This window comes from Babylonia areolata, chromosome 24 (genome assembly GCF_041734735.1).
Source record: "Babylonia areolata isolate BAREFJ2019XMU chromosome 24, ASM4173473v1, whole genome shotgun sequence".
In the NCBI taxonomy this organism is placed as follows: Eukaryota; Metazoa; Mollusca; class Gastropoda; order Neogastropoda; family Buccinidae; genus Babylonia; species Babylonia areolata.
Window position 1 is genome coordinate 17,291,988 of NC_134899.1, and position 18,950 is coordinate 17,310,937.

Consider the following 18,950-nt stretch of genomic DNA (forward strand, 5'->3'; position numbering starts at 1 on the left):
AATGTTGCTGCCTGTACACACACGTTACACCACTCTTTGCCTTCAGCATATCACACGACTCTCAATGCCAGCAAGTCAGTAATGTTGCTGCCTGTACACACACGTTACACCACTCTTTGCCTTCAGCATATCACACGACTCTCAATGCCAGCAAGTCAGTAATGTTGCTGCCTGTACACACATGTCACAGTACTCTTCGTCTTCAACACATCACACGACTGTCAATGCCAGCAAGTCAGTAGTGTCACTGCCTGAACACACATGTCACAGTACTCTTCGTCTTCAACACATCACACGACTCTCAATGCCAGCAAGTCAGTCGTGTCACTGCCCGTACACACATATTGCACCACTGTATGTCTTCAACACATCATACATCTCAGTGCCAGCAAGTCAGTCGTGTCACTGCCCGTACACACATATTGCACCACTGTATGTCTTCAACACATCATACATCTCAGTGCCAGCAAGTCAGTCGTGTCACTGCCCGTACACACATATTGCACCACTGTATGTCTTCAACACATCACACATCTCAGTGCCAGCAAGTCAGTCGTGTCACTGCCCGTACACACATATTGCACCATTGTATGTCTTCAACACATCACACATCTCAATGCCAGGAAGTCAGTAGAGTTGCTGCCTATACACCCACATCACACCACTGTTTGTCTTCAACACATCACACTTCTCTCAATGCCAGCAAGTCAGTAGTGTTGCTTTAGTGTCAGTGGTGTTGCTGCTGAGCATGCCTCACCACTATCTGTCTTCAAAACATGTTTCTCAATGCCAGCAAGTTAGTAGTGTCGCTGCCTGTACACATGTCATACCACTGTTTGTCTTCAACACATCACACGTCTCTCAATGCCAGCAAGTCATTTGTGTTGCTCCCTGTACACACACGTCTAACCACTCTATGTCTTCAACACATCACACACATCTCTCAATGCCAGCAAGTCAATAGTGTTGCTGCCTGTACACACACATCACACCACTGTTTGTCTTCAACACATCACATGTCTCTCAATGCCAGCAAGTCAGTAGTGTCACTTTAGCGTCAGATGTGTTGCTGTTCAGCATGTCGCACCACTGTTTGTCTTCAACATATACGTTTCTCAATGCCAGCAAGTCAGTAATGTCACTGCCTGTACACACACATCACACCACTGTTAGTCTTCAACTCATCACATGTCTCTCACTGCCAGCAAGTCATTTGTGTCGCTCCCTGTACACACACATTACACCACTGTTTGTCTTCAATATATCATGTCTCTCAGTGCCAGCAAATCGGTTGTGTCGCTCCCTGTACACACACGTCTAACCACTCTATGTCATCAACACATCTGCACGTCTCTCAATGCCAGCAAGTCAGAAGTGTCGCTGCCTGTACACACACGTCACACCACTCCTTGTCTTCAACATATCACACGTTTCTCAATGCCAGCAAGTCCGTAGTGTTGTTGCCCTGAACATGTCACACCACTCTTTTTGTCTTCAACACACCACACATTTATCTTGCCTGTCTGTAATCAGTTCCTTTGATGTCATTCTGAAATCCCTTTGTTGTCTGTCTGAAATCAAGTTACATATATGTCAGTGCATATTTTGTTATTAATAACATGTGTGTGTGTGTGTGTGTGTGCTTGTGTGTGTGTGTGTGTGCGTGTGTGCACAGAGTCAGTGAGCAGCGCAGGAAGAGACTGCAGGAGCTGGAACATGAGATGTCAACGCTGAAGCGCAAGATGACGGAACAGTCCAAGGCTGTGAAACTGAAGGAGCAGTCTGACAAGCATGTGTCACGCCTCAACACAGAAATTGTGGTACGTTACCTGCGGCTTGTAGACTTGCTGCTGCCTTCAATGTGGACTGGCATTCGAGTTGCCGAGGGTTGTACTAGATTGCTTTCGCAAAGTATTGGCATGCTTTATTTGCCGGATTTTACAATATCAATCATGGTTTTATGTAAAGATTTGGTGCTCAAGTAATGAGTTTTTCCTGAAGGAAGATGATGTGGGAATTTTGTGATTTTTGATTACACTTTTTCATTACAGAAAATCAAAAGACAGCAGTATATGCCACATATATATTATTTTTCATTTCTGTTCTTTTTCAACAAGCAGTTAGAGTGGTAAACACAAAAGATATTACATTGCATGTTATTGGCCTGTGGAGATCAGAATATCTTTTCAGCTGTGTGCATGGTTACTGGACCCGGACTGAAGTAGCTTTGACACAAAATGTATCACATACTGTTGACCTGTGGTGAATGCCTTATATTTTTGTTTTAGCTGTGTTTAAAGATGCTGTAGACTGTGTGAATCAGTTTGGCTGGTGGTGTTGACAGGCCCTGAAACAGCAGAGAGTGAGGCTGATGAAACAGATGAAGGAGGAGAGTGACCACTGGCGCAAGTGGAAGCAGCAGAAGGACAAGGAGGTGATGCAGCTCATGCAGAAGGTAAACAGGATGAGGATGTTCAGAGAAACACATGGATATATCTGGTGTGGAGGTTTGGCTTTTGTGTGTATTTCCCCCTCACTCCTGCTTTTCACTAAACCGACTGTGTTCAGTTCATTTCAAAATTAATTTATATTCATGCCATGCAGGGCAATCACATTTATAGCAGATGGCCTTCTATGAGCCTGCGCAGACACACAGGCATAGTACCGTGCGCATGTACAAGTTAGACAATGTATGCAATGTGATACAGTGTGTAGTTAAAAAACAAAACAAAAACAGTGACGCATAATATGCCCAGAAAAGAAAAAAATTGTGCTGTATTAATAAGCCCATGCTTTCCAGTATATGAAAATAAAGAACATACTATCAATCAAGAATATGGCAGTGGTTTCATTATTCATGGTATTGTGTATTAGGTTACACACACACACACACACACACACACACACACACACACACACACTCACACTCACTCACACTCACACTCTCACACTCACTCACTCACTCACTCACTCACTCACTCTTGCACAACTACACACATGCATGTGTTTACATGTTCAAAGTGAAAATAGGTTTACGACTGATGCACACAAACAAGAACACGAAGCAGAACCTACCAGCACAAACATTAAAATTGACACACACACACTCTAATACAAATACGAACACTGACGCAAGAACATGAACAATCACAGCACACACAGAGTTGTGAGTGAGGACGGACTGCAATGTTTCCAGGATCGGAAGCGGCAGGCAGAGCTGGCCAAGCTTCAGCAGACCAACCAGAAGCAGCAGAGCGTCCTGAAGCGTAAAGTGGAAGAGGTGATCTTCTCTTACTTTTGTCTTTTTTGGTGGTCATGGTCAGACTGGTTGTAACTCCCTATCCCTTTGTGTGCATGGATTAGAGTTGTTTTTGTGGCCATCCACTGGACATATATATATATATATATATATCTGTCTCTCTCTCAAAATCTCTCTCTATATATATGAGTGTATAAGTATGTATATATATTTCTATAACTCAGTTTATTGGTGATTATTCTCAATCAGCAAACTTACCCCATGGTCTGTATCTTATCTTTTCTTTCTTGGAAGTTCATCAGTCTCTGAAGAAACATGTTGCTGGTAAATAAAATTTCCTGATACATTTGCTGGACATACAACATGACTATTCTTTTTTCTACTTTCCTTTCATTCATTTAAACAAGGGAATACATATATCTGTGAGTGGTTACACGAACAGTTGTGCACACATGGTTCTTTAAAAAGACTGCTTGTTGAAAGTGAACTACAGCATGACAGTGTTTTTATTCTACTTTCCTTTCAATCATTTAAACAAGAGAATATATCTGTGAGTGGTTATAAGAACAGTTGTGCACACACGGTTCTTTAAGAAGATTGCTTGTTGAAAGTTATCTACTTTGTGATTTGCTTGTTTTTGTCATTGAGTTGTACCAGTTTTACCTTCCCCTGTGGGATGCCAGGTGTCTTTCAATATGAATAGTATCCCTTCCCTCTGTGGTTTTAGATTACATCTTTTCTGTTGTTGTTTTGGTTCCAGTCTTTTTTTCTTCCTTCACTATTGTTTGTCTTTACTACGTTCCCTTTCTGTACTGTTTTGCACCGTTGATTAGGTTATATTGTACAAGTTGTCCATTCTGCAGTGATATTTGCCTATTTGGCCTTTTTAAATGTATTTTTTGTGGCTTTGAAGTATTTTTTTAATCTCTATTTTACAATTAAAAAACAATCCAGGGATGTTGAATGGCTGACGTCCTCAGAACAGTGTAGTCTTATTTGCCTGAAGGAACTTAATGGTTATTATGCTATGTCATTAATTGTGTGATTTTGCTTTGCGTGTGTGCGTGACTGCATATGTGTGTTTAATACGGTTGAATATTTATGTAGATGGCCAGTCATGATATGGCTGTGTGTGGTTGTCTGGGCTATAAGCAGCAATGTTGTGTCCTAGTTTTACCCAGTATATCATGTCCCTGTTGTCTAACAGTGGTGTTTACTTCTGCAGGCAGCAGCAGCCAACAGACGGCTGAAGGAGGCCCTGGCTCGCCAGAAAGCTGTGCTGAACGAACGCAGCGCCAAAATGGAAACATGTGACTCCACGTCCATTGGCAATCGTGTCAGGGTGAGTGGGAAAACACTATTGCAGGCACAACAACCAAAGGGTTAAAGCAGTTAAAGCATTGGACTTTCAGTCAAGGAGATGTGTGTGACTGAATACATGTCTGTTTATGAGTGGATGATATAAGTATATAGCATGTGTATGTACTTAAGTATTTTGTGTAGAAATTTTCATATTACATTGATAAATGCCTTGCTAGTCCCTTCTGATCAACTGGTTTCCCCTGATGTAGGTTAATCACACACATGCTCAGGGTGTACCAAAGGAAGACAACAGATGGTCACAGACGTTTTTCATGGTGTGTTGACAGAAATGGCTGAGCCATGAACTGGACGTACGTGTCAGTCTGCGAGAGGCACGGTACCACATGACCTCCCTCATGGCTGACCGCAAGGAGCTGAAGCAACAGCAGAGAGAGCTGCAGGAAAAGCTGGATGGACCCTTCTGCAAGGTGCGTACACTTTGGGCAGGTGGTCAGCCCAAGCTTTCTTGCAGTCCCATGCTTTCTCATTTTTCACATTTTTCTCTTAAAGTGAGAGAAAATGTTGGGGTACCTGGGTCCCTTGATGAGTGACTGATAATTCACACTTTCTTTTCTCTCCTTGTCTTCCTAGGTGGAAAGAGGGTTCAGCTGTCTTCAGTGTTGTTCTTCTTCCAGAGGAACATTGCCCACTCTGTCTCGCCCTCCATCACATCCATGCAGATGGACATGCTCACAGACTAGCACACAACACCACACCATAGCACAACACATTCAACATGTATTTGAATACTTATATATGCGCACATATGTGCACACATACATGTGCACGTACAATGTGCAGCATGTGCTCTGGGGTCAGGTCAGTAGTTCTTGAGTGCATCACACTGTTTTGTTGAAAGATAAAGTGAGTAGAACACTGTCTGCAAGGTATTGACTTTTCCTGTTCTTGTCACTTGGCACATTCTGACTAAAGACAATAAACGCTTCTCCCAAAAGGAATCAGAGAAATTTTGGTATCATACCAGGTGAATCATTTTTGAACAGAAAAAAATTGCCGTCAGTCTTTACGGTAGCCCTCATTGAAGATTGTATGACACAGAGCTGTGAAAGTGGAGATCGAACGAAACAAAGCTGCGACTGTTTGCCTTTGCATGAGCATTTGTCGAAGTATGTTCACAGAAAGTTGAAGGACATACAGGAATGCTTGTTACTCTACAGCATACACAAACTGTGCAAGAGAAAGTAACAGTATCTGTCTTCTGTATGCAAAGTTTGGGATGGGGGACTCATTGTGATGAATTTGGTTTTTTGCATTATTTGGATGCAGCTGATTTTCTATTTTTTCTGTATGACTGAAGTATCAAGAATATGTTTTTGCCAGAAATGCCCATGTTTTCACCTGCAAAATTTTAATGTTTTGCATTATCAGTATCGTTCCTATGATGTGGAATAATTGTAAGTTGTGTGTTGCTGCCAGATATTTACGTGGATGGACGACAGTGGCACCCGTTCAGAGAAGAGCTTTGAGAAGGAGGAGCTGAAGAGGGACATGGAGGAGCTGACCACACAGATTGAACTCAGGTAGACTCTCAAACATCTCAAGACGTTGACTGCTCTGTCGCTGGAACTGACTGCAGAGATGATAATGAGTGTTGGCCTAGCGGTAATGTATCCATCTAGGAAGCGAGAGAATCTGAGCGCCCTGGTTCGAATCCCACAGTCACCGGTATTTTCTCCCACTCAGCTAGACCTTGAGTGGTGGTCTGGATGCTAGTCATTTTAATGAGATGATAAGCCAAGGTCTTGTGTGCAGCATGCACTTAGCACATGTAAAAGAACCCACAGCAAGAAAAGGGCTGTCTTAGGCAAAATTATGTAGAAAAGTCCACATCCATAGGAAAACAAATAAAACTGCAGGAAGAAAAGAATTATATATGTATATATAAAAAAGGGTGGCGCTTTTCAGTGTAGCTAAGGATTCTCCCTGGGGAGAGCTGCCTGAATTTCATGCAAAGAAATCTGTTGTGACAAAAGAGCAATACAATGCAATGCAGTGCAATACAATACAATACAATACAAATTTTACAATACAATACAATAGTAATAAATGATATTTGTGTATCGCATTTGTCAAGGTAAATGTAAACTCAGAGCGCTGGCAAATTGAACTGGAAATTCGGTAGACTCTGACACATCACAAGACATTCATTACTCTGTCAACAGAACTGATTGCAGAGACTGAACTGGAAATCAGGTATACTCTCAAACATCAGAAGACATTGACTACTCTGTTGCTAGAACTGAGGTCGATTCTCACAGATGAAATGGTGATTGTCAACTGCTCTTTACATAGAGCCCATTACAGAAATTGAATCTGTGTAAACTAAAAAATGACATGATGGTTGTCTATTTTTCTTTGGATAGGACTGATTAGAAAGATTGAACATGTGTGACTGCAGCAGTTGTAGTCTGCTCTATACACAGAACTGATTTCAGAGAATGAACTCAGCTTGAGTGTTTCAAATGACATGGTGGTGGTTGTCTGTCCGACATTTTGTTGAGTGAGCAACGAGAGGAGCCAGGCAAACACTGCAACAGTAACCCAACCAAAATGTTAAAATAAAGGACTGCCTTATAACGTAGATGGTGTTTCTAGCTATGAATAGAATTGAGAAAGATTCCCCAAGCTAAATCTACCAGTATGTTTGTTAACGAACTGAATTCAAACCAGGGAAAATATTTCGATGACGAGTTATCTTGTCATTGTGGCAGCAAAGCGTACATACTTGTGATGACAAGTTATCTTGTCATATAGGCAGCCTAGGGGTTAATCATGTTGGACAAAGATAAGTGGTGTTGCAAATATGGAAATATTTCTTTGTGGACAGGGAACATCAGACTGGAATATTGTCTTTACTTTAGTAATCATTTATGAACCTGACATCATTCTTAAAATACATTCATGCCTTTTGTGCTAAAAATATTTGCCTTATGATTACAGAAACATTCAAATACAAGACCTTCAACAGAAAATCTGTGACGCCGATCAAGGTAAGAGTGGTGTTAGACCCTTGTTACTGTGTACAGGGTGTAGTTTGAAATTATATATGTTGGTTGATGTTTATGCTGTGGTTTAGGGCTGTTCTTTGATGATGGTGATGATGATGATGTGTGTGTGCTGAACATGATAACAGAGAGCACTGGACACTATGTTGGTGCTGTGTTTTAAGTCTGTGCTTAAATGATGATGATGATGGTGATTGTGAATGTGCTGTACATGACAGAGAGCAAGGTATGTTGGTGCTGTGGTTTAAGGCTGTGTTTTGATGTTGATGATAACGATGTGTGTGTATGTGCTGTACATGAAGGAGAGCAAGGTATGTTGGTGCTGTGGTTTAAGTCTATGCTTTGATGATGACAATAACAATGATGATGAGGATGCATGTGTGTGCTGTACATGATGACAGAGAGCAAGGTATGTTGGGGCTGTGGTTTAAGCCTATGCTTTGATGATGACGATAATGATAACGATGATGATGATATGTGTGTGTGTGTGTGCTATACATGATGACAGAGAGCAAGGGCAAGTCGATGTGGGAGAGCATCCACACCATGATGGAGGCCAAGTGTGCCCTCAAGTGGCTGCTGGAACAGGTACAGTGACCGCTGGTCACCTCTGTCCTTTATGTAAACATTTTGGTTAAATTCTGCTTGTAACATTATGGAGAGTTAACACTGTAAAACTGGATTACATTATAGTCTCTCTTAAAAAGTATATTCTTAATCTTGATTTGCTGCCTATTTCAGCCCCCTGTTGGCTCTTTCAGTTATAAGTAGTATGCCTTCCTGGATATTCTGTACTAGAAATTTCCTTTTCTATCGCTCTCTTTGTTTCTTTTCTTTTCCTTTTCTTTCTGTCATCTCTTCCTTTCTTACATTCTTACTTCCTGCTTACATTTTTCCTAGAAAGCCTTGAATATTTTTTTGTCTGTTTCTGGACTTGATGATTAGGCATTCTTTATGTATCATATTATTTTTTTGTGCCTAAGACATGTGCGTTGCACACCAGTATTTTTGTATTTTTGTGTGTGCCTTTTTGATATATAATGATGTGTATAATATATGGTAATGTTTCTGTTTAGGTTACTTTTTTCAATCTTGTGGGGGAAAAAATGAATATCACAGACATGTCCAAGGTTAATGTGCAAGAATGAAATTATAAACATGAATAAACTCAGCGTGCACACCCAAAAAAAACAGTATGACTGCTTGTAGGACTGCTTAGGGGTAAAAGCAGTAAGTAAAAGCTATACATAAAGCAGATAAAGCCCAGATATATGTGAGTAAATGGAGGAGTTGTAGCCCACAAATATAAAGGGAAAGAACAAGCTAACAAATGACTCTTAATAATAATAATAATGAAAATAATGCGTATTTATGATGTGCTCAACCTTCTTAGTGCAGGGGCCCAGAGCGCTTGCAATTAACATCAGTAAGGGGAAAAAATGGTTCCAAGGCAGTGCAAAAAAGCCAAGACTTAACATTAGTTACAAACAAGGTAAATGGAATGTGTCAAGGACAAAACACACACACACCTAGCGCCCATGACAGCAGATCTGTGCAGATGTGATGTGAGGCCAGGTTTGAGCTGAGACTTTGTTCACTTACTGACTGTGTGGATGGCAGGCGGTGGACGGCAAGGCTGACCGCAGTGCCCTGCAGGGGGAGATCCGGACGGCCAAGGAGGCCTCCGACGCCAACAGGGAGGCGGAGCAGAGGATGGAGCAGGAGCTGGCACGCCTGAGGAAGACGCACGAGGAGGAGCTGCTTCAGCTCGGCAAGGAGCACCAGCAGAAGGTGAGTGGGTCACGTGGCTTGTTTGGTGCTTGGGGAGTGGGGGTGGTGGGTGGGGTGTTCACAGTCAATGGGAATGATAGAACCAGCAGAGGGTGAGAGGGTCGTATCGTTTGATGTTACTGAGGGGAACGGGGGTGCACGGGGTGTGTGTTACAGACAGTGAGAGGCAATAATGATGATGAATTTGTTTAGTATAAAATAATGAGGGAACTGGAGCAAGTGAACATTTTTTCTCATTTTTCTTTCTTTACATCAAACCCTCAGGAACAAAGAGAAAAATGAATTAACGAAATGACAAAAATTATGAAAGATCGTACAAAAAGTCAGAACTCGCGCACACATGTAAACATGCACTTTTACTAAAATACATACACAGTAAATATGAAGACATGCTTAGATACATTTATATCTACACGCAGACATACATGCATTTATGTGCACATACATACATACAGAGTGAGACAGAGAGAGGGAGAAAGCTTGTGTGGATGTATTCTATCACAAGGAAAAAACAACACTGTACAGATAAGTGTGTCTTCCTGTGGGTGAATGTCATTCTGGAATAGGGCTGCAGAGCTGTTTCCCCCATTTTCTCTCTGCTTGAAAATCCTGTGTCAGAATGCAGTAAGGAATGGCCTGTGTCACTCTCAGTCTGGGTTAAGGTTGGAGACCCTTGAAGAGCTGTGAAGAGCAGTCAGTAATTGTTCACAGAACAGGAATCTGGGGAGAACAATAACTGACTCTGTCCAAGGGAATGAGGAGCTGATATAAATGTAAAGAAATTGTAGATGTTTCCAGCATTATCTTTTCTTCTGTTTTGAAATGTGTTCGTTAGAAATACACACCACTTCCACTCCTCCTCCATCCACCTTCAACTCACACACAAACAGATGCTAACCACACTACTGGGTTAGAGCAAATCTGAACCACAAAACATCTGCATCATGAAACAGACTTTTAACAAAAATATAAAGCTGTAATATGATAATGTATCCTGCCAGCTACCACATGGTGAAACAGTGTCTTAATGCGTGAGTAAGACATACCTTTGAGTCACCTTGAATTCATGTGGCAGTGCCATCTTTGAGTAGCTGCTCAGTTCAGAACTTTACTGGTTAACTCTGGCTAGCCAAACACCTGTAAAATATAGGTAAGGTACTTGTTCCCTTCATTCTCACACACTAAATCTTCTAAGACACATGTATGCCACATGTGTTTGTTGACACAAGCCTCTCCACTGTTCACTTTCCAGCCCTTCACTCTCTTCTTGCCTGTCATTCTGCTGCCACATGGTTGAATTTGTTGTCTTTGACTGGGACATGTCATTAGATGGAGTGATTAATTAACAAAATAGGACTGGTTGTTGTTTGTGACAACAGGAAATGGGAAATGTGTCAAATGTGACAGTTGTGGTTTGATGGAATGAACTAAAACATGATGTAACATGCTGCATGCAGCTGATGCTGCTGATATATTATGATGTGATGGGATATTTGTTAAGCTGACCTCAGTGTGTGTTTTTGCGTGTGTGCGTGTGCGTGTGTGTGTGTGCGTGTGTGTGTGTGTGTGTGTGTTTGAAGACTCTGTTCCTCCTGGGAATGGAGAAGAACAAGCAGAGCGAAGGGAAGGCTGGGGATGAGGTCCTCAGGAAGAAGCTGAAAATTCAGGTCAGTTGTGTGTGTCTGTCTGTGTCTCTGTGTGTGTACATGCATCATTTGTATGTGCATGAGTGGGAAGAGAAACTGGGCATGCAGTTTTGAAAAGGTAACGGAGCCAGTGGTAATTGTTATGCTTGCTGGCAGTTTTGTATTAGATGTGATTGGACAAGTTTGCAGACAGGTCAACTGGATTTGTTCTGTAACAGTGTCTTCAGTTTAGTTTGTTTCTTATGCATCATGGTTTTATTTATTTCTCTCTTCTTTTGCATCTTTTTAATTTTAATTTTAATTTTTCACCTTCATCATAATCATACTGTTATTTGTCTTTGGTGCAGGAACATACAGTTCTAAATGTGTTGCATAACTCCATGTGTTTGTTCACAGTATAGACATTACATCTAATGTAATAATGCAGAAAAAGAGGTTAAAGATGAATGTGAAAAATGCTCTGCATGTGACAAAGAAACTAGGTTGTAGACCGTGATGGATGAGAATGTTTGAGCTGTGTTAAACAGACTTTGTTCTCTGTTCTTGCAGTCAGAAGAACTGGGTAAGCTGGCCTCTGTGGCAGAAGACCTAGAGAAGAAGACAGCTGAGTGTGAGGAGCTGAAAAGGGTGAGTCCTTTGTGTGTTTTTTTGGAAGGGTGGTGCACCTCATTTGGTTGATCTGATCTATATGAGTGTATGTGTGTATAGATGTGTAAATAGTGTCTAATGGTGCAAACAGTGTATCTAACAGTGCAAATATCTAACAGTGCGCTGAGCATGTTTTTCTCATGAGTTTTATTACTATACTTTTGCTTGATCTGTCAAATGTGTCAAATCATTTTTCGGGTGATTATTTTTGTAAATCTAAACATTTTAATTTTTATATGTCAGAATGGATGTATTTAAAACTTTTGTAATGTGTGCAAAGTGCATCTGCACAAGTGCCTTATGGTTTGTCCTATTCCTGGGAACTCATGCATCTAAGCCCACAGGCACAAGCTCTTGGAGGCAGAGAAAAGCATTTATTCATTTTGTGAACTGATGTAGTCTCTTCTAGCTTCATTGGCGATGACTGAATCACAAAGTCAGTAAAGACCACACAACTTGGGGCAGATCTCAAATTGCCGCCACCAACATACATCATCTCTTTCCTAAATTTGTTTCTTGTCTGTTGTGTTTGTAGTCTTGAGACACAGGTTAGCACTGCACATCCCTATAAAAGCCAACAACAAAAAACGTCCAGAAGCTGAATTCAGAGTCTAATTTTCATTCATCTTTGGTGAATCAATGCACCGATCAACTTCTATTAAATGATGCATTTTTCAGATATCTTTCTTCTTATATTCGTGAGAAATTTTTGTGTGTCCCAGATCCCTGATTTTTGTTCCTGAAAATATCTGAATTAGGGTGGACATGTATGTGGTTTTAGTGAAGTAGCCAGTAGGAAATCAACATGCAGGGAGTACTGGGGACTGAAGGAGTGTTGTCTAACTGGGTGTGTTGCAGAAGATGACAGGGCTAATGATGTACGATGGCAAACTGGCCCTGATGCCCAGCATTGACGACCCCAACGGCTCTCCTTTCCTCACACCCAGACCCAAGCCACAGGTCAGTACGGGTTGGGAAGCCAACCTTCTGTTTCGGGGATATTAATGTGCTGTGTGAAATGTGTTACAGCAATCAGAACCAGTCCACATGAAAGACCTGTATGCCAGGCACAGTCTTTAAAAAAACTTCTCCTAGGTTTGCTATAATGTTTTTTGTATTCAAGTCATGATTGATGATGGACTGCGTTGCCTGATCTAGTGGTTTTGATATGGCAGCTTCAAATAGATAATTTGTTTTGTATCTTTTCCCTACCCTGTCTGTCTCATCTACCTCCTCTTCTCCACTGAAAATGTGTTTTAGTACATCTTTTGGCTGTCAGTCATGTATCGTGTGTCCCCTAAACATCATTATTCACCTGTCTACCCCCTCTCATTCCCTACCGAACCCGCCTTCTTACCCAAACACATGCCTGTACGCATGCATGCATACATACGTGCACGCACTCGCATGCACATGTGCATGCATACACATAATGTGGGATAGGGAGAGTGACAATTAATTCTGGAATTGATGTGAGACCCTTGGTTCCAAGTTGGGTGTTTTGCCACTAAGGCAAGGTGGTTGGAATCTGTGAAGAAGTATGTGTCTGTATTATAGTTTTACTCTCCCCCAGTAGAGCGAGTTGCTACAGTGCATTGCTGCCCTTTTTTTGTGATTTGATTTCTTTTTTTTAATTGCAAGTGTAATTGATTTCCTGTGAAAGTGGGTTTTTCTACAGAATTTTGCCAGGGACATCCCTTTTGTTACTGTGATTTCTATTATGTGTGCTGAGTGCAAGCGTCACACTGGACCTTGATTTATCATCTCATCCAAATGACGCTAAGATCACCACTCAGGGTCTAGCAGAGGGGGAGAAAATACTGACGAGTGTCTAACAAGGGGACTGTACTGTGTGGTCAGATGAAGGCCAAAGGCAGCAAGAAGCTGCCGGCCCTGGCCCTGCCCCCAGAGACCCCAGGGGGCCTGACTGACCTGGAGACAGATGAGGACTGGGATGTGGATGATGAAGAGAGCGACCCCAACTGGCAGCAGACCCCACTCTTCTCCCGCAGGCCCGTCAAGGTGAGGGAACAGCTTCTGATGGTGTGGTGTGGTGGTGCACATGTTTACAATGCTGCCACATGTGGTCCTTTCTTTACGATTCTCTCTCCCAGCTCTTATGTTCACTTGGTGAAACTTGTCTGTACTGGAAAGGAAATTGTGACTTAGTTGTGCTTCATCTGCATTTTACTTTTTTTTTTTTTTTTTTTTTTTTTAAAGAAAAGATTATTTCACAGCAGGATCTTTCCAAATTTTACTGGTGTTCATATGCATTTGGAAATATTGTGTTTGATATACTGTGATTGAATCACATTCTGTATTTTTTCTCTCGTCAGCTAAAATGTTCATTTCCTTTAAGAATTAAAAACTTGTATAGATTCTATGAACAACTTAGTTTTGAAGCCAGCCGAGTTAGATGTCTTTTATTCTATACAGTTTGAGAAAAAACAACCACCAAACATCTACATCTAGTGCAGTTGAGTTTTTGAAGTGATGAGTGATGTGGTTTGTCATGACACAGAGGTCGTCGAGCTCTCAGTGCCAGTGTAAGGGTGACTGCAAAAACAAGCGTTGCTCCTGCTCCAAGAATGAACGGCAGTGTGGCAGTGACTGTGGCTGTGACCCAGAAGTATGTCTGAACAGACAGCTTGACAGTGTGAGTACTGCACCCACACACATGGATCATTTGTGAGTTTGAAAATGTTATTGAGGTTATGTGATAGATGCAGTGGGGAAAAAAATGATAGTGGCTGACAAGAGTATGGGTTGCTTTGGGACACCAGTCTGCATTTAAACTGATCTCACTCAACCAAAACATTAGATCTTAAAATATGTTTCAAGGGCTTAGAAAAGCTGAAGCTTTGCACTAAGTGTAAAGGCCTTACACTGTTTACATTTGTCCAAGAGTATGTTGTTGTTTTTTTTGTTTGTCATTTCACAGTTAAAATAAATGGATGAATTGTTTGCTAAACACAACTAAGAATAAACAAAAGTAAGATGACACACATGGGAAATAAAAGAAAAAGGTTGGGGTGACATAAACTCTTCACATGACACTATATCACCATGTAAACATAATATACTGGCATAACAGCTGTTTCATTAGAAAAAAAAATTAATGCCTTTTTACATTTTAATCTTTTCATAAATTGTACATAAGCTGCAGAATAGTCATACCCTTAAACGAACTGGGTATTCTTTCTTGCTTTATTTCTATCACTCCATCCCCACACTCCACACCTGATAGTGATGTGATGTCAATGCCCACAGACGGTGACCACCAGCAGCAGCAGCATGCTGAACAGCACCTTCAACGTCGAGTCGCCTGACAACACCACCACCACCACCAAGAAACCCTCAGGCAAGGTGCTGTTGGCAGTTGAAAACAAGAAAGCCACCGGCACCTCCCGCACCCGACAGACGGACAAGCAGAGACCGGAGGCTGCCAACAGCTCGGATGATGGGGAAAAGCCGGCCACTCAGCGCGGCAAGCGCAGCGGGGAGATGGCCTTCAAAGAGCCAGAGGAGGGGCGCGGGGCCAGCAAAGAGGCCCCCAAGCGGAAACGCACCATGTACAGTTCTAGCTCCAACTCCAGCTATTTCGGGCCTCTCTCTTGACTGCGTGCAGACCCAGAAGGAAGCTGATGTCCCAGAGGGTCTTTGTGACAGAGAGATGACCGTGCTGTTGTGTGAGGATGTGGACTGTGTGTGTGCGGGAATAATATGTTCCATGTTGGAAATAGTTTGGGTCAATGAGTGTAAAAAAAATGTATTGGAACTTGCTTGGAAAATGTTTGGCACCTGAATGTTGGGAGATGTTTGTGCTGTTGTGTGAATATGCTGTATGTGTGAGCGTGCTGTTTGTGTCGGTTCACTGTTGTGTCAGTGTGCTGTGCAGTATCATTGTATGTGGTGTGAACAAATTAAGTGACTGCTCTTTGTCTAGTCTTTCACTCTGCGTGTGCGTGAGTGAGTGTGTGTGTGTGTGTGTGTGTGTGTGTGTGTGTAACCATGTTCAAATATCTTGTACTCTGTTACCAGGAACTTGTGTCACATTTGGATTCCTTTGGAATGTGTGCAGAGCAGTTCCAACTTTTAACTTTTCTTCACACATTTCCTTTTAACAGAACAAAGAAATTATTATTACAGAAAGGGGAACATATAAAAAGAAATAGAAAAAAAACGAGTATTGATGATTTTTGTATTCCATTTAAATTTTTTTTTTATACATCATCAACATGTTGTCTTTGAATTTTTATATAACAGGATTTGTGTGAATGAAGAAATAATTAACACTTCATGAACAAAGACTTTCCGTATGAGTACACTGAACAAAGAAACTATGAAAATTGTATGAACAAAGCAAGTATTATCTAATGAACATGATATGAACAAAGCAAGCATGTATAATTTGGGCTGACAATGTCTAGTTGAGCCATGAATTTTTTTCACTTCAGGCATTGTGGAAATGTAGACAATTTGTGGCTGTAGTGGGTGTTTTTTAAATGGAAATGATACTTACGTTTTAATCTCCTCAATGACCACTTTATGTATCCTGCCAGTACAAGTTAATATAACAACAGATGATGATGATGGTTTGTATCAGTAACATTCCTTGTTTTGTTGTTTTTTTCCAATTTTTCAAAACTTAAAAAAAAATTTTTTTTTAGTATATCAGCAGAAGCATTATTCAAGATTATGTGGTATAGCTTTGTCATAATTCAATGAAAACCCATATGCAGTCCTTTACCCCCTACTTGGGCTCTTTCAGTATAAGTAGTATCCCAACCTTCTGGAGATTCCTTGCAAGAAATGTCCTCTTGTATTTCTCTCTTTGTTTATGGCTTTGAATTCTTGTTCTTTCTGTCTTCTCTTCCATTGTTATTTTCTTCTGCCTTGCAGGTCATTCACTTTTATTTTTTCTAGAAAACCTCGAATATGTTTTGACTTTTTGTGAATCTGGTAACTGGGCATTCTGATATGAAATTGTGTTTAAGTCCATGTTAACGATTGTTTATTTATGCTCTGGCAAAATTGTGGAATAGTCAATGGCAGAGGCTTGTCCTTGGTTTATGTGCATGGATAAGACTAGTGGCTTATTTTCTTTTCCCTTTTAAAATGTGGTTTTCTTCAAAGTTCCATGGGACCCATAGCAACAGTTTTTCAGCCTTGATATGGCCCTGTGTGGTCAGCTGGGCTGTAAGCAACAGTGATGTTGCAGTCCCATTTTCTTTGAGGACTCAGTTATGTTTCATGGAGATGGATGGCTGTGCATGGGTTTCCTCTGGTCAGTTTGTTTGTCAGTGCTATATGTCTTCACTGTGCTCATGTAGTATTGTTTTATTTCAGTTTCTTTTTAAACAGAGCTGCTTTAAAAAAAATTGTTTTGTCTTTTTCTTTTGCTTCTTTGTATAAATATTTTAAATCATAGAGAGATTCCCAAATGTATTGTGTGATTCATTTAGTGCTTTCATACAGACTGTGTGACTGTTTGAGCGTGTGTGCATGTTTGTGTGCAAGCATGTCTGTCTGTCTTCACTTGTGCAAGTGTATTTCTTAAAGCAAGGTCATATTCAAGGAATTTCCATATCCTTTTCCCTTTACACACTCACACACATTTGCACATTTACTCTTACATGCATACACACATAGCGGAAGAATAAGAAATAAATAAGAAAAAATATTACTGTCCTCAGTGTACAGTTGTGTTTTTATATGTCTTTGTATTTCATTTTGGGAGTGTCAAAGATTGGTGACACTTTCTTTGAAGGGTTTGGACTGCATATTTCTTTGCATTGAAAAATGTTCTTAAAATTTTGGGCCAGTTGTGCCTGAATTGGTGCTGTACAAAATAAACATGAAAAGTGAAACAGTGACTGTTGTGTGCTTTCCCAGGGAGAGAGAACTGTTTAGGATTAGAATTTATATAGATGCTTGGAGTGATACCAGTTGGTTGTCAGGCAGCTTTTTCAGGTGTTACATCTGCAGTACTTCTTGCAGTTAACAGCTGTGCTAAGGTGATGCATGCAGTCTTTCATTTCATGGGTAAGTGCAGTTTAATGCACATACACACATGATCACAGTTCATGCACATATAAGACATCTTTACTGATGAGTGAGTGACACAGTGTAGCAATAAAATGTTAGGAAGGCAGACAGAGGGAACCAGGTCTCCCATGTAGGTGTTAAAGGCTTTCATTGCCTCTTGCATAGTTATTGTTATACCTCAGGCCTCTGGCTTGTAGGGCAGCAACAAAGAACCACCATTCATCTGTTTGGGGCTAGTCTCTGGCGTCAAGATGTGCTTCAGAGTCTTGAGTTCTCCTACGACTGTTCTGCACCAGGTGTTCTTTGGCCCTCCTCTCTTGCATCTATCTTGGTATTCTCACTGGTTGTCCAAAATAAGTGTTGTCTCTGTTAGTGAGGAGTTGCTCATTTCCATAAACTCCATCAGTTCTGCTAAGGTGCCTGGTCAGTCTGTTCCAGTCTCTGACTGTCTCAAACACCACCTTTGATACAGAGGGCAGTCGCTTTATTCCAGGAACATTAATTTTGAAGGTGTGAACCTTCAGGTTCCTTTCATCTTCACTACTGCCTGGCACCCATCACTTTTTTGCTGCCAGAGAGGTGCCGCTGTCATGGTCTGTGGTTAGGCCACCATTTCCTTCCTTGAAAGTCCGGAAGTGTGAGAGAGAACTGTTCTCACACTTTAAACCCTAGATTACCTGAAATTCCCTGGCACTGACTGCTGTTGGCTGATTGAGAAGAACTGACCTGGTGATGTTAACGGCAGTCCTGACAAGCTCGTGTGTGGTGACGTTGTCAGTGCTGGCATTTCCCAAGCAACCCTTCAGCCCTGATACACAACCAGTCTAGGGCCTGCTGGGTTTGGGCCATCCCACAGGGGTCTCTGGCTGGGCCGAATCCTTTTGGGAAATCTGTATAGAGTCAGGCCGCTTGCAGATGTAACTCTTTGTAGTCTGCGCCTGAGATACACATCTGGCTGTTTTGCCAGGACACTGGTCAGGCTGGCTATCGTCTGCACCTGAGGGCCACTGGATGGGGCTACCTGGCTGTGTGGTAAATGTTCCCAGTCATAGTCATTTGAGGGGAAGGAGCAGGACCACACTCTGAGTTCATAACTGGTGGGTGAATCCAGCACCACAGGTTTGGGTATCTTGAACTCCAGTTCCATTGGGTTGTTTGGGACCTGTCTTC

The 18,950-nt window shown here is 41.5% G+C and overlaps 1 protein-coding gene across 3 annotated transcripts in view; it reads left to right on the top strand.

Annotated features, from left to right (window-relative positions):
• Window positions 1-17,595, top strand: part of LOC143298710 (chromosome-associated kinesin KIF4A-like) — a 35,926-nt gene extending 18,331 nt beyond the window's left edge. For all 3 annotated transcript variants that reach the window (XM_076611612.1, XM_076611614.1, XM_076611613.1), the window contains 15 exons: window positions 1,676-1,820; window positions 2,345-2,455; window positions 3,197-3,280; window positions 4,485-4,601; window positions 4,909-5,049; window positions 6,059-6,162; window positions 7,583-7,632; window positions 8,156-8,235; window positions 9,268-9,438; window positions 11,019-11,105; window positions 11,634-11,711; window positions 12,591-12,692; window positions 13,593-13,754; window positions 14,254-14,388; window positions 15,003-17,595. In XM_076611612.1, coding sequence (XP_076467727.1) covers window positions 1,676-1,820; window positions 2,345-2,455; window positions 3,197-3,280; window positions 4,485-4,601; window positions 4,909-5,049; window positions 6,059-6,162; window positions 7,583-7,632; window positions 8,156-8,235; window positions 9,268-9,438; window positions 11,019-11,105; window positions 11,634-11,711; window positions 12,591-12,692; window positions 13,593-13,754; window positions 14,254-14,388; window positions 15,003-15,350 — 1,915 coding nt within the window. In that variant the 3' untranslated portion in view covers window positions 15,351-17,595. The remainder of the gene's footprint in view (window positions 1-1,675; window positions 1,821-2,344; window positions 2,456-3,196; window positions 3,281-4,484; window positions 4,602-4,908; window positions 5,050-6,058; window positions 6,163-7,582; window positions 7,633-8,155; window positions 8,236-9,267; window positions 9,439-11,018; window positions 11,106-11,633; window positions 11,712-12,590; window positions 12,693-13,592; window positions 13,755-14,253; window positions 14,389-15,002) is intronic.
• Window positions 17,596-18,950: the final 1,355 nt, after the last annotated feature.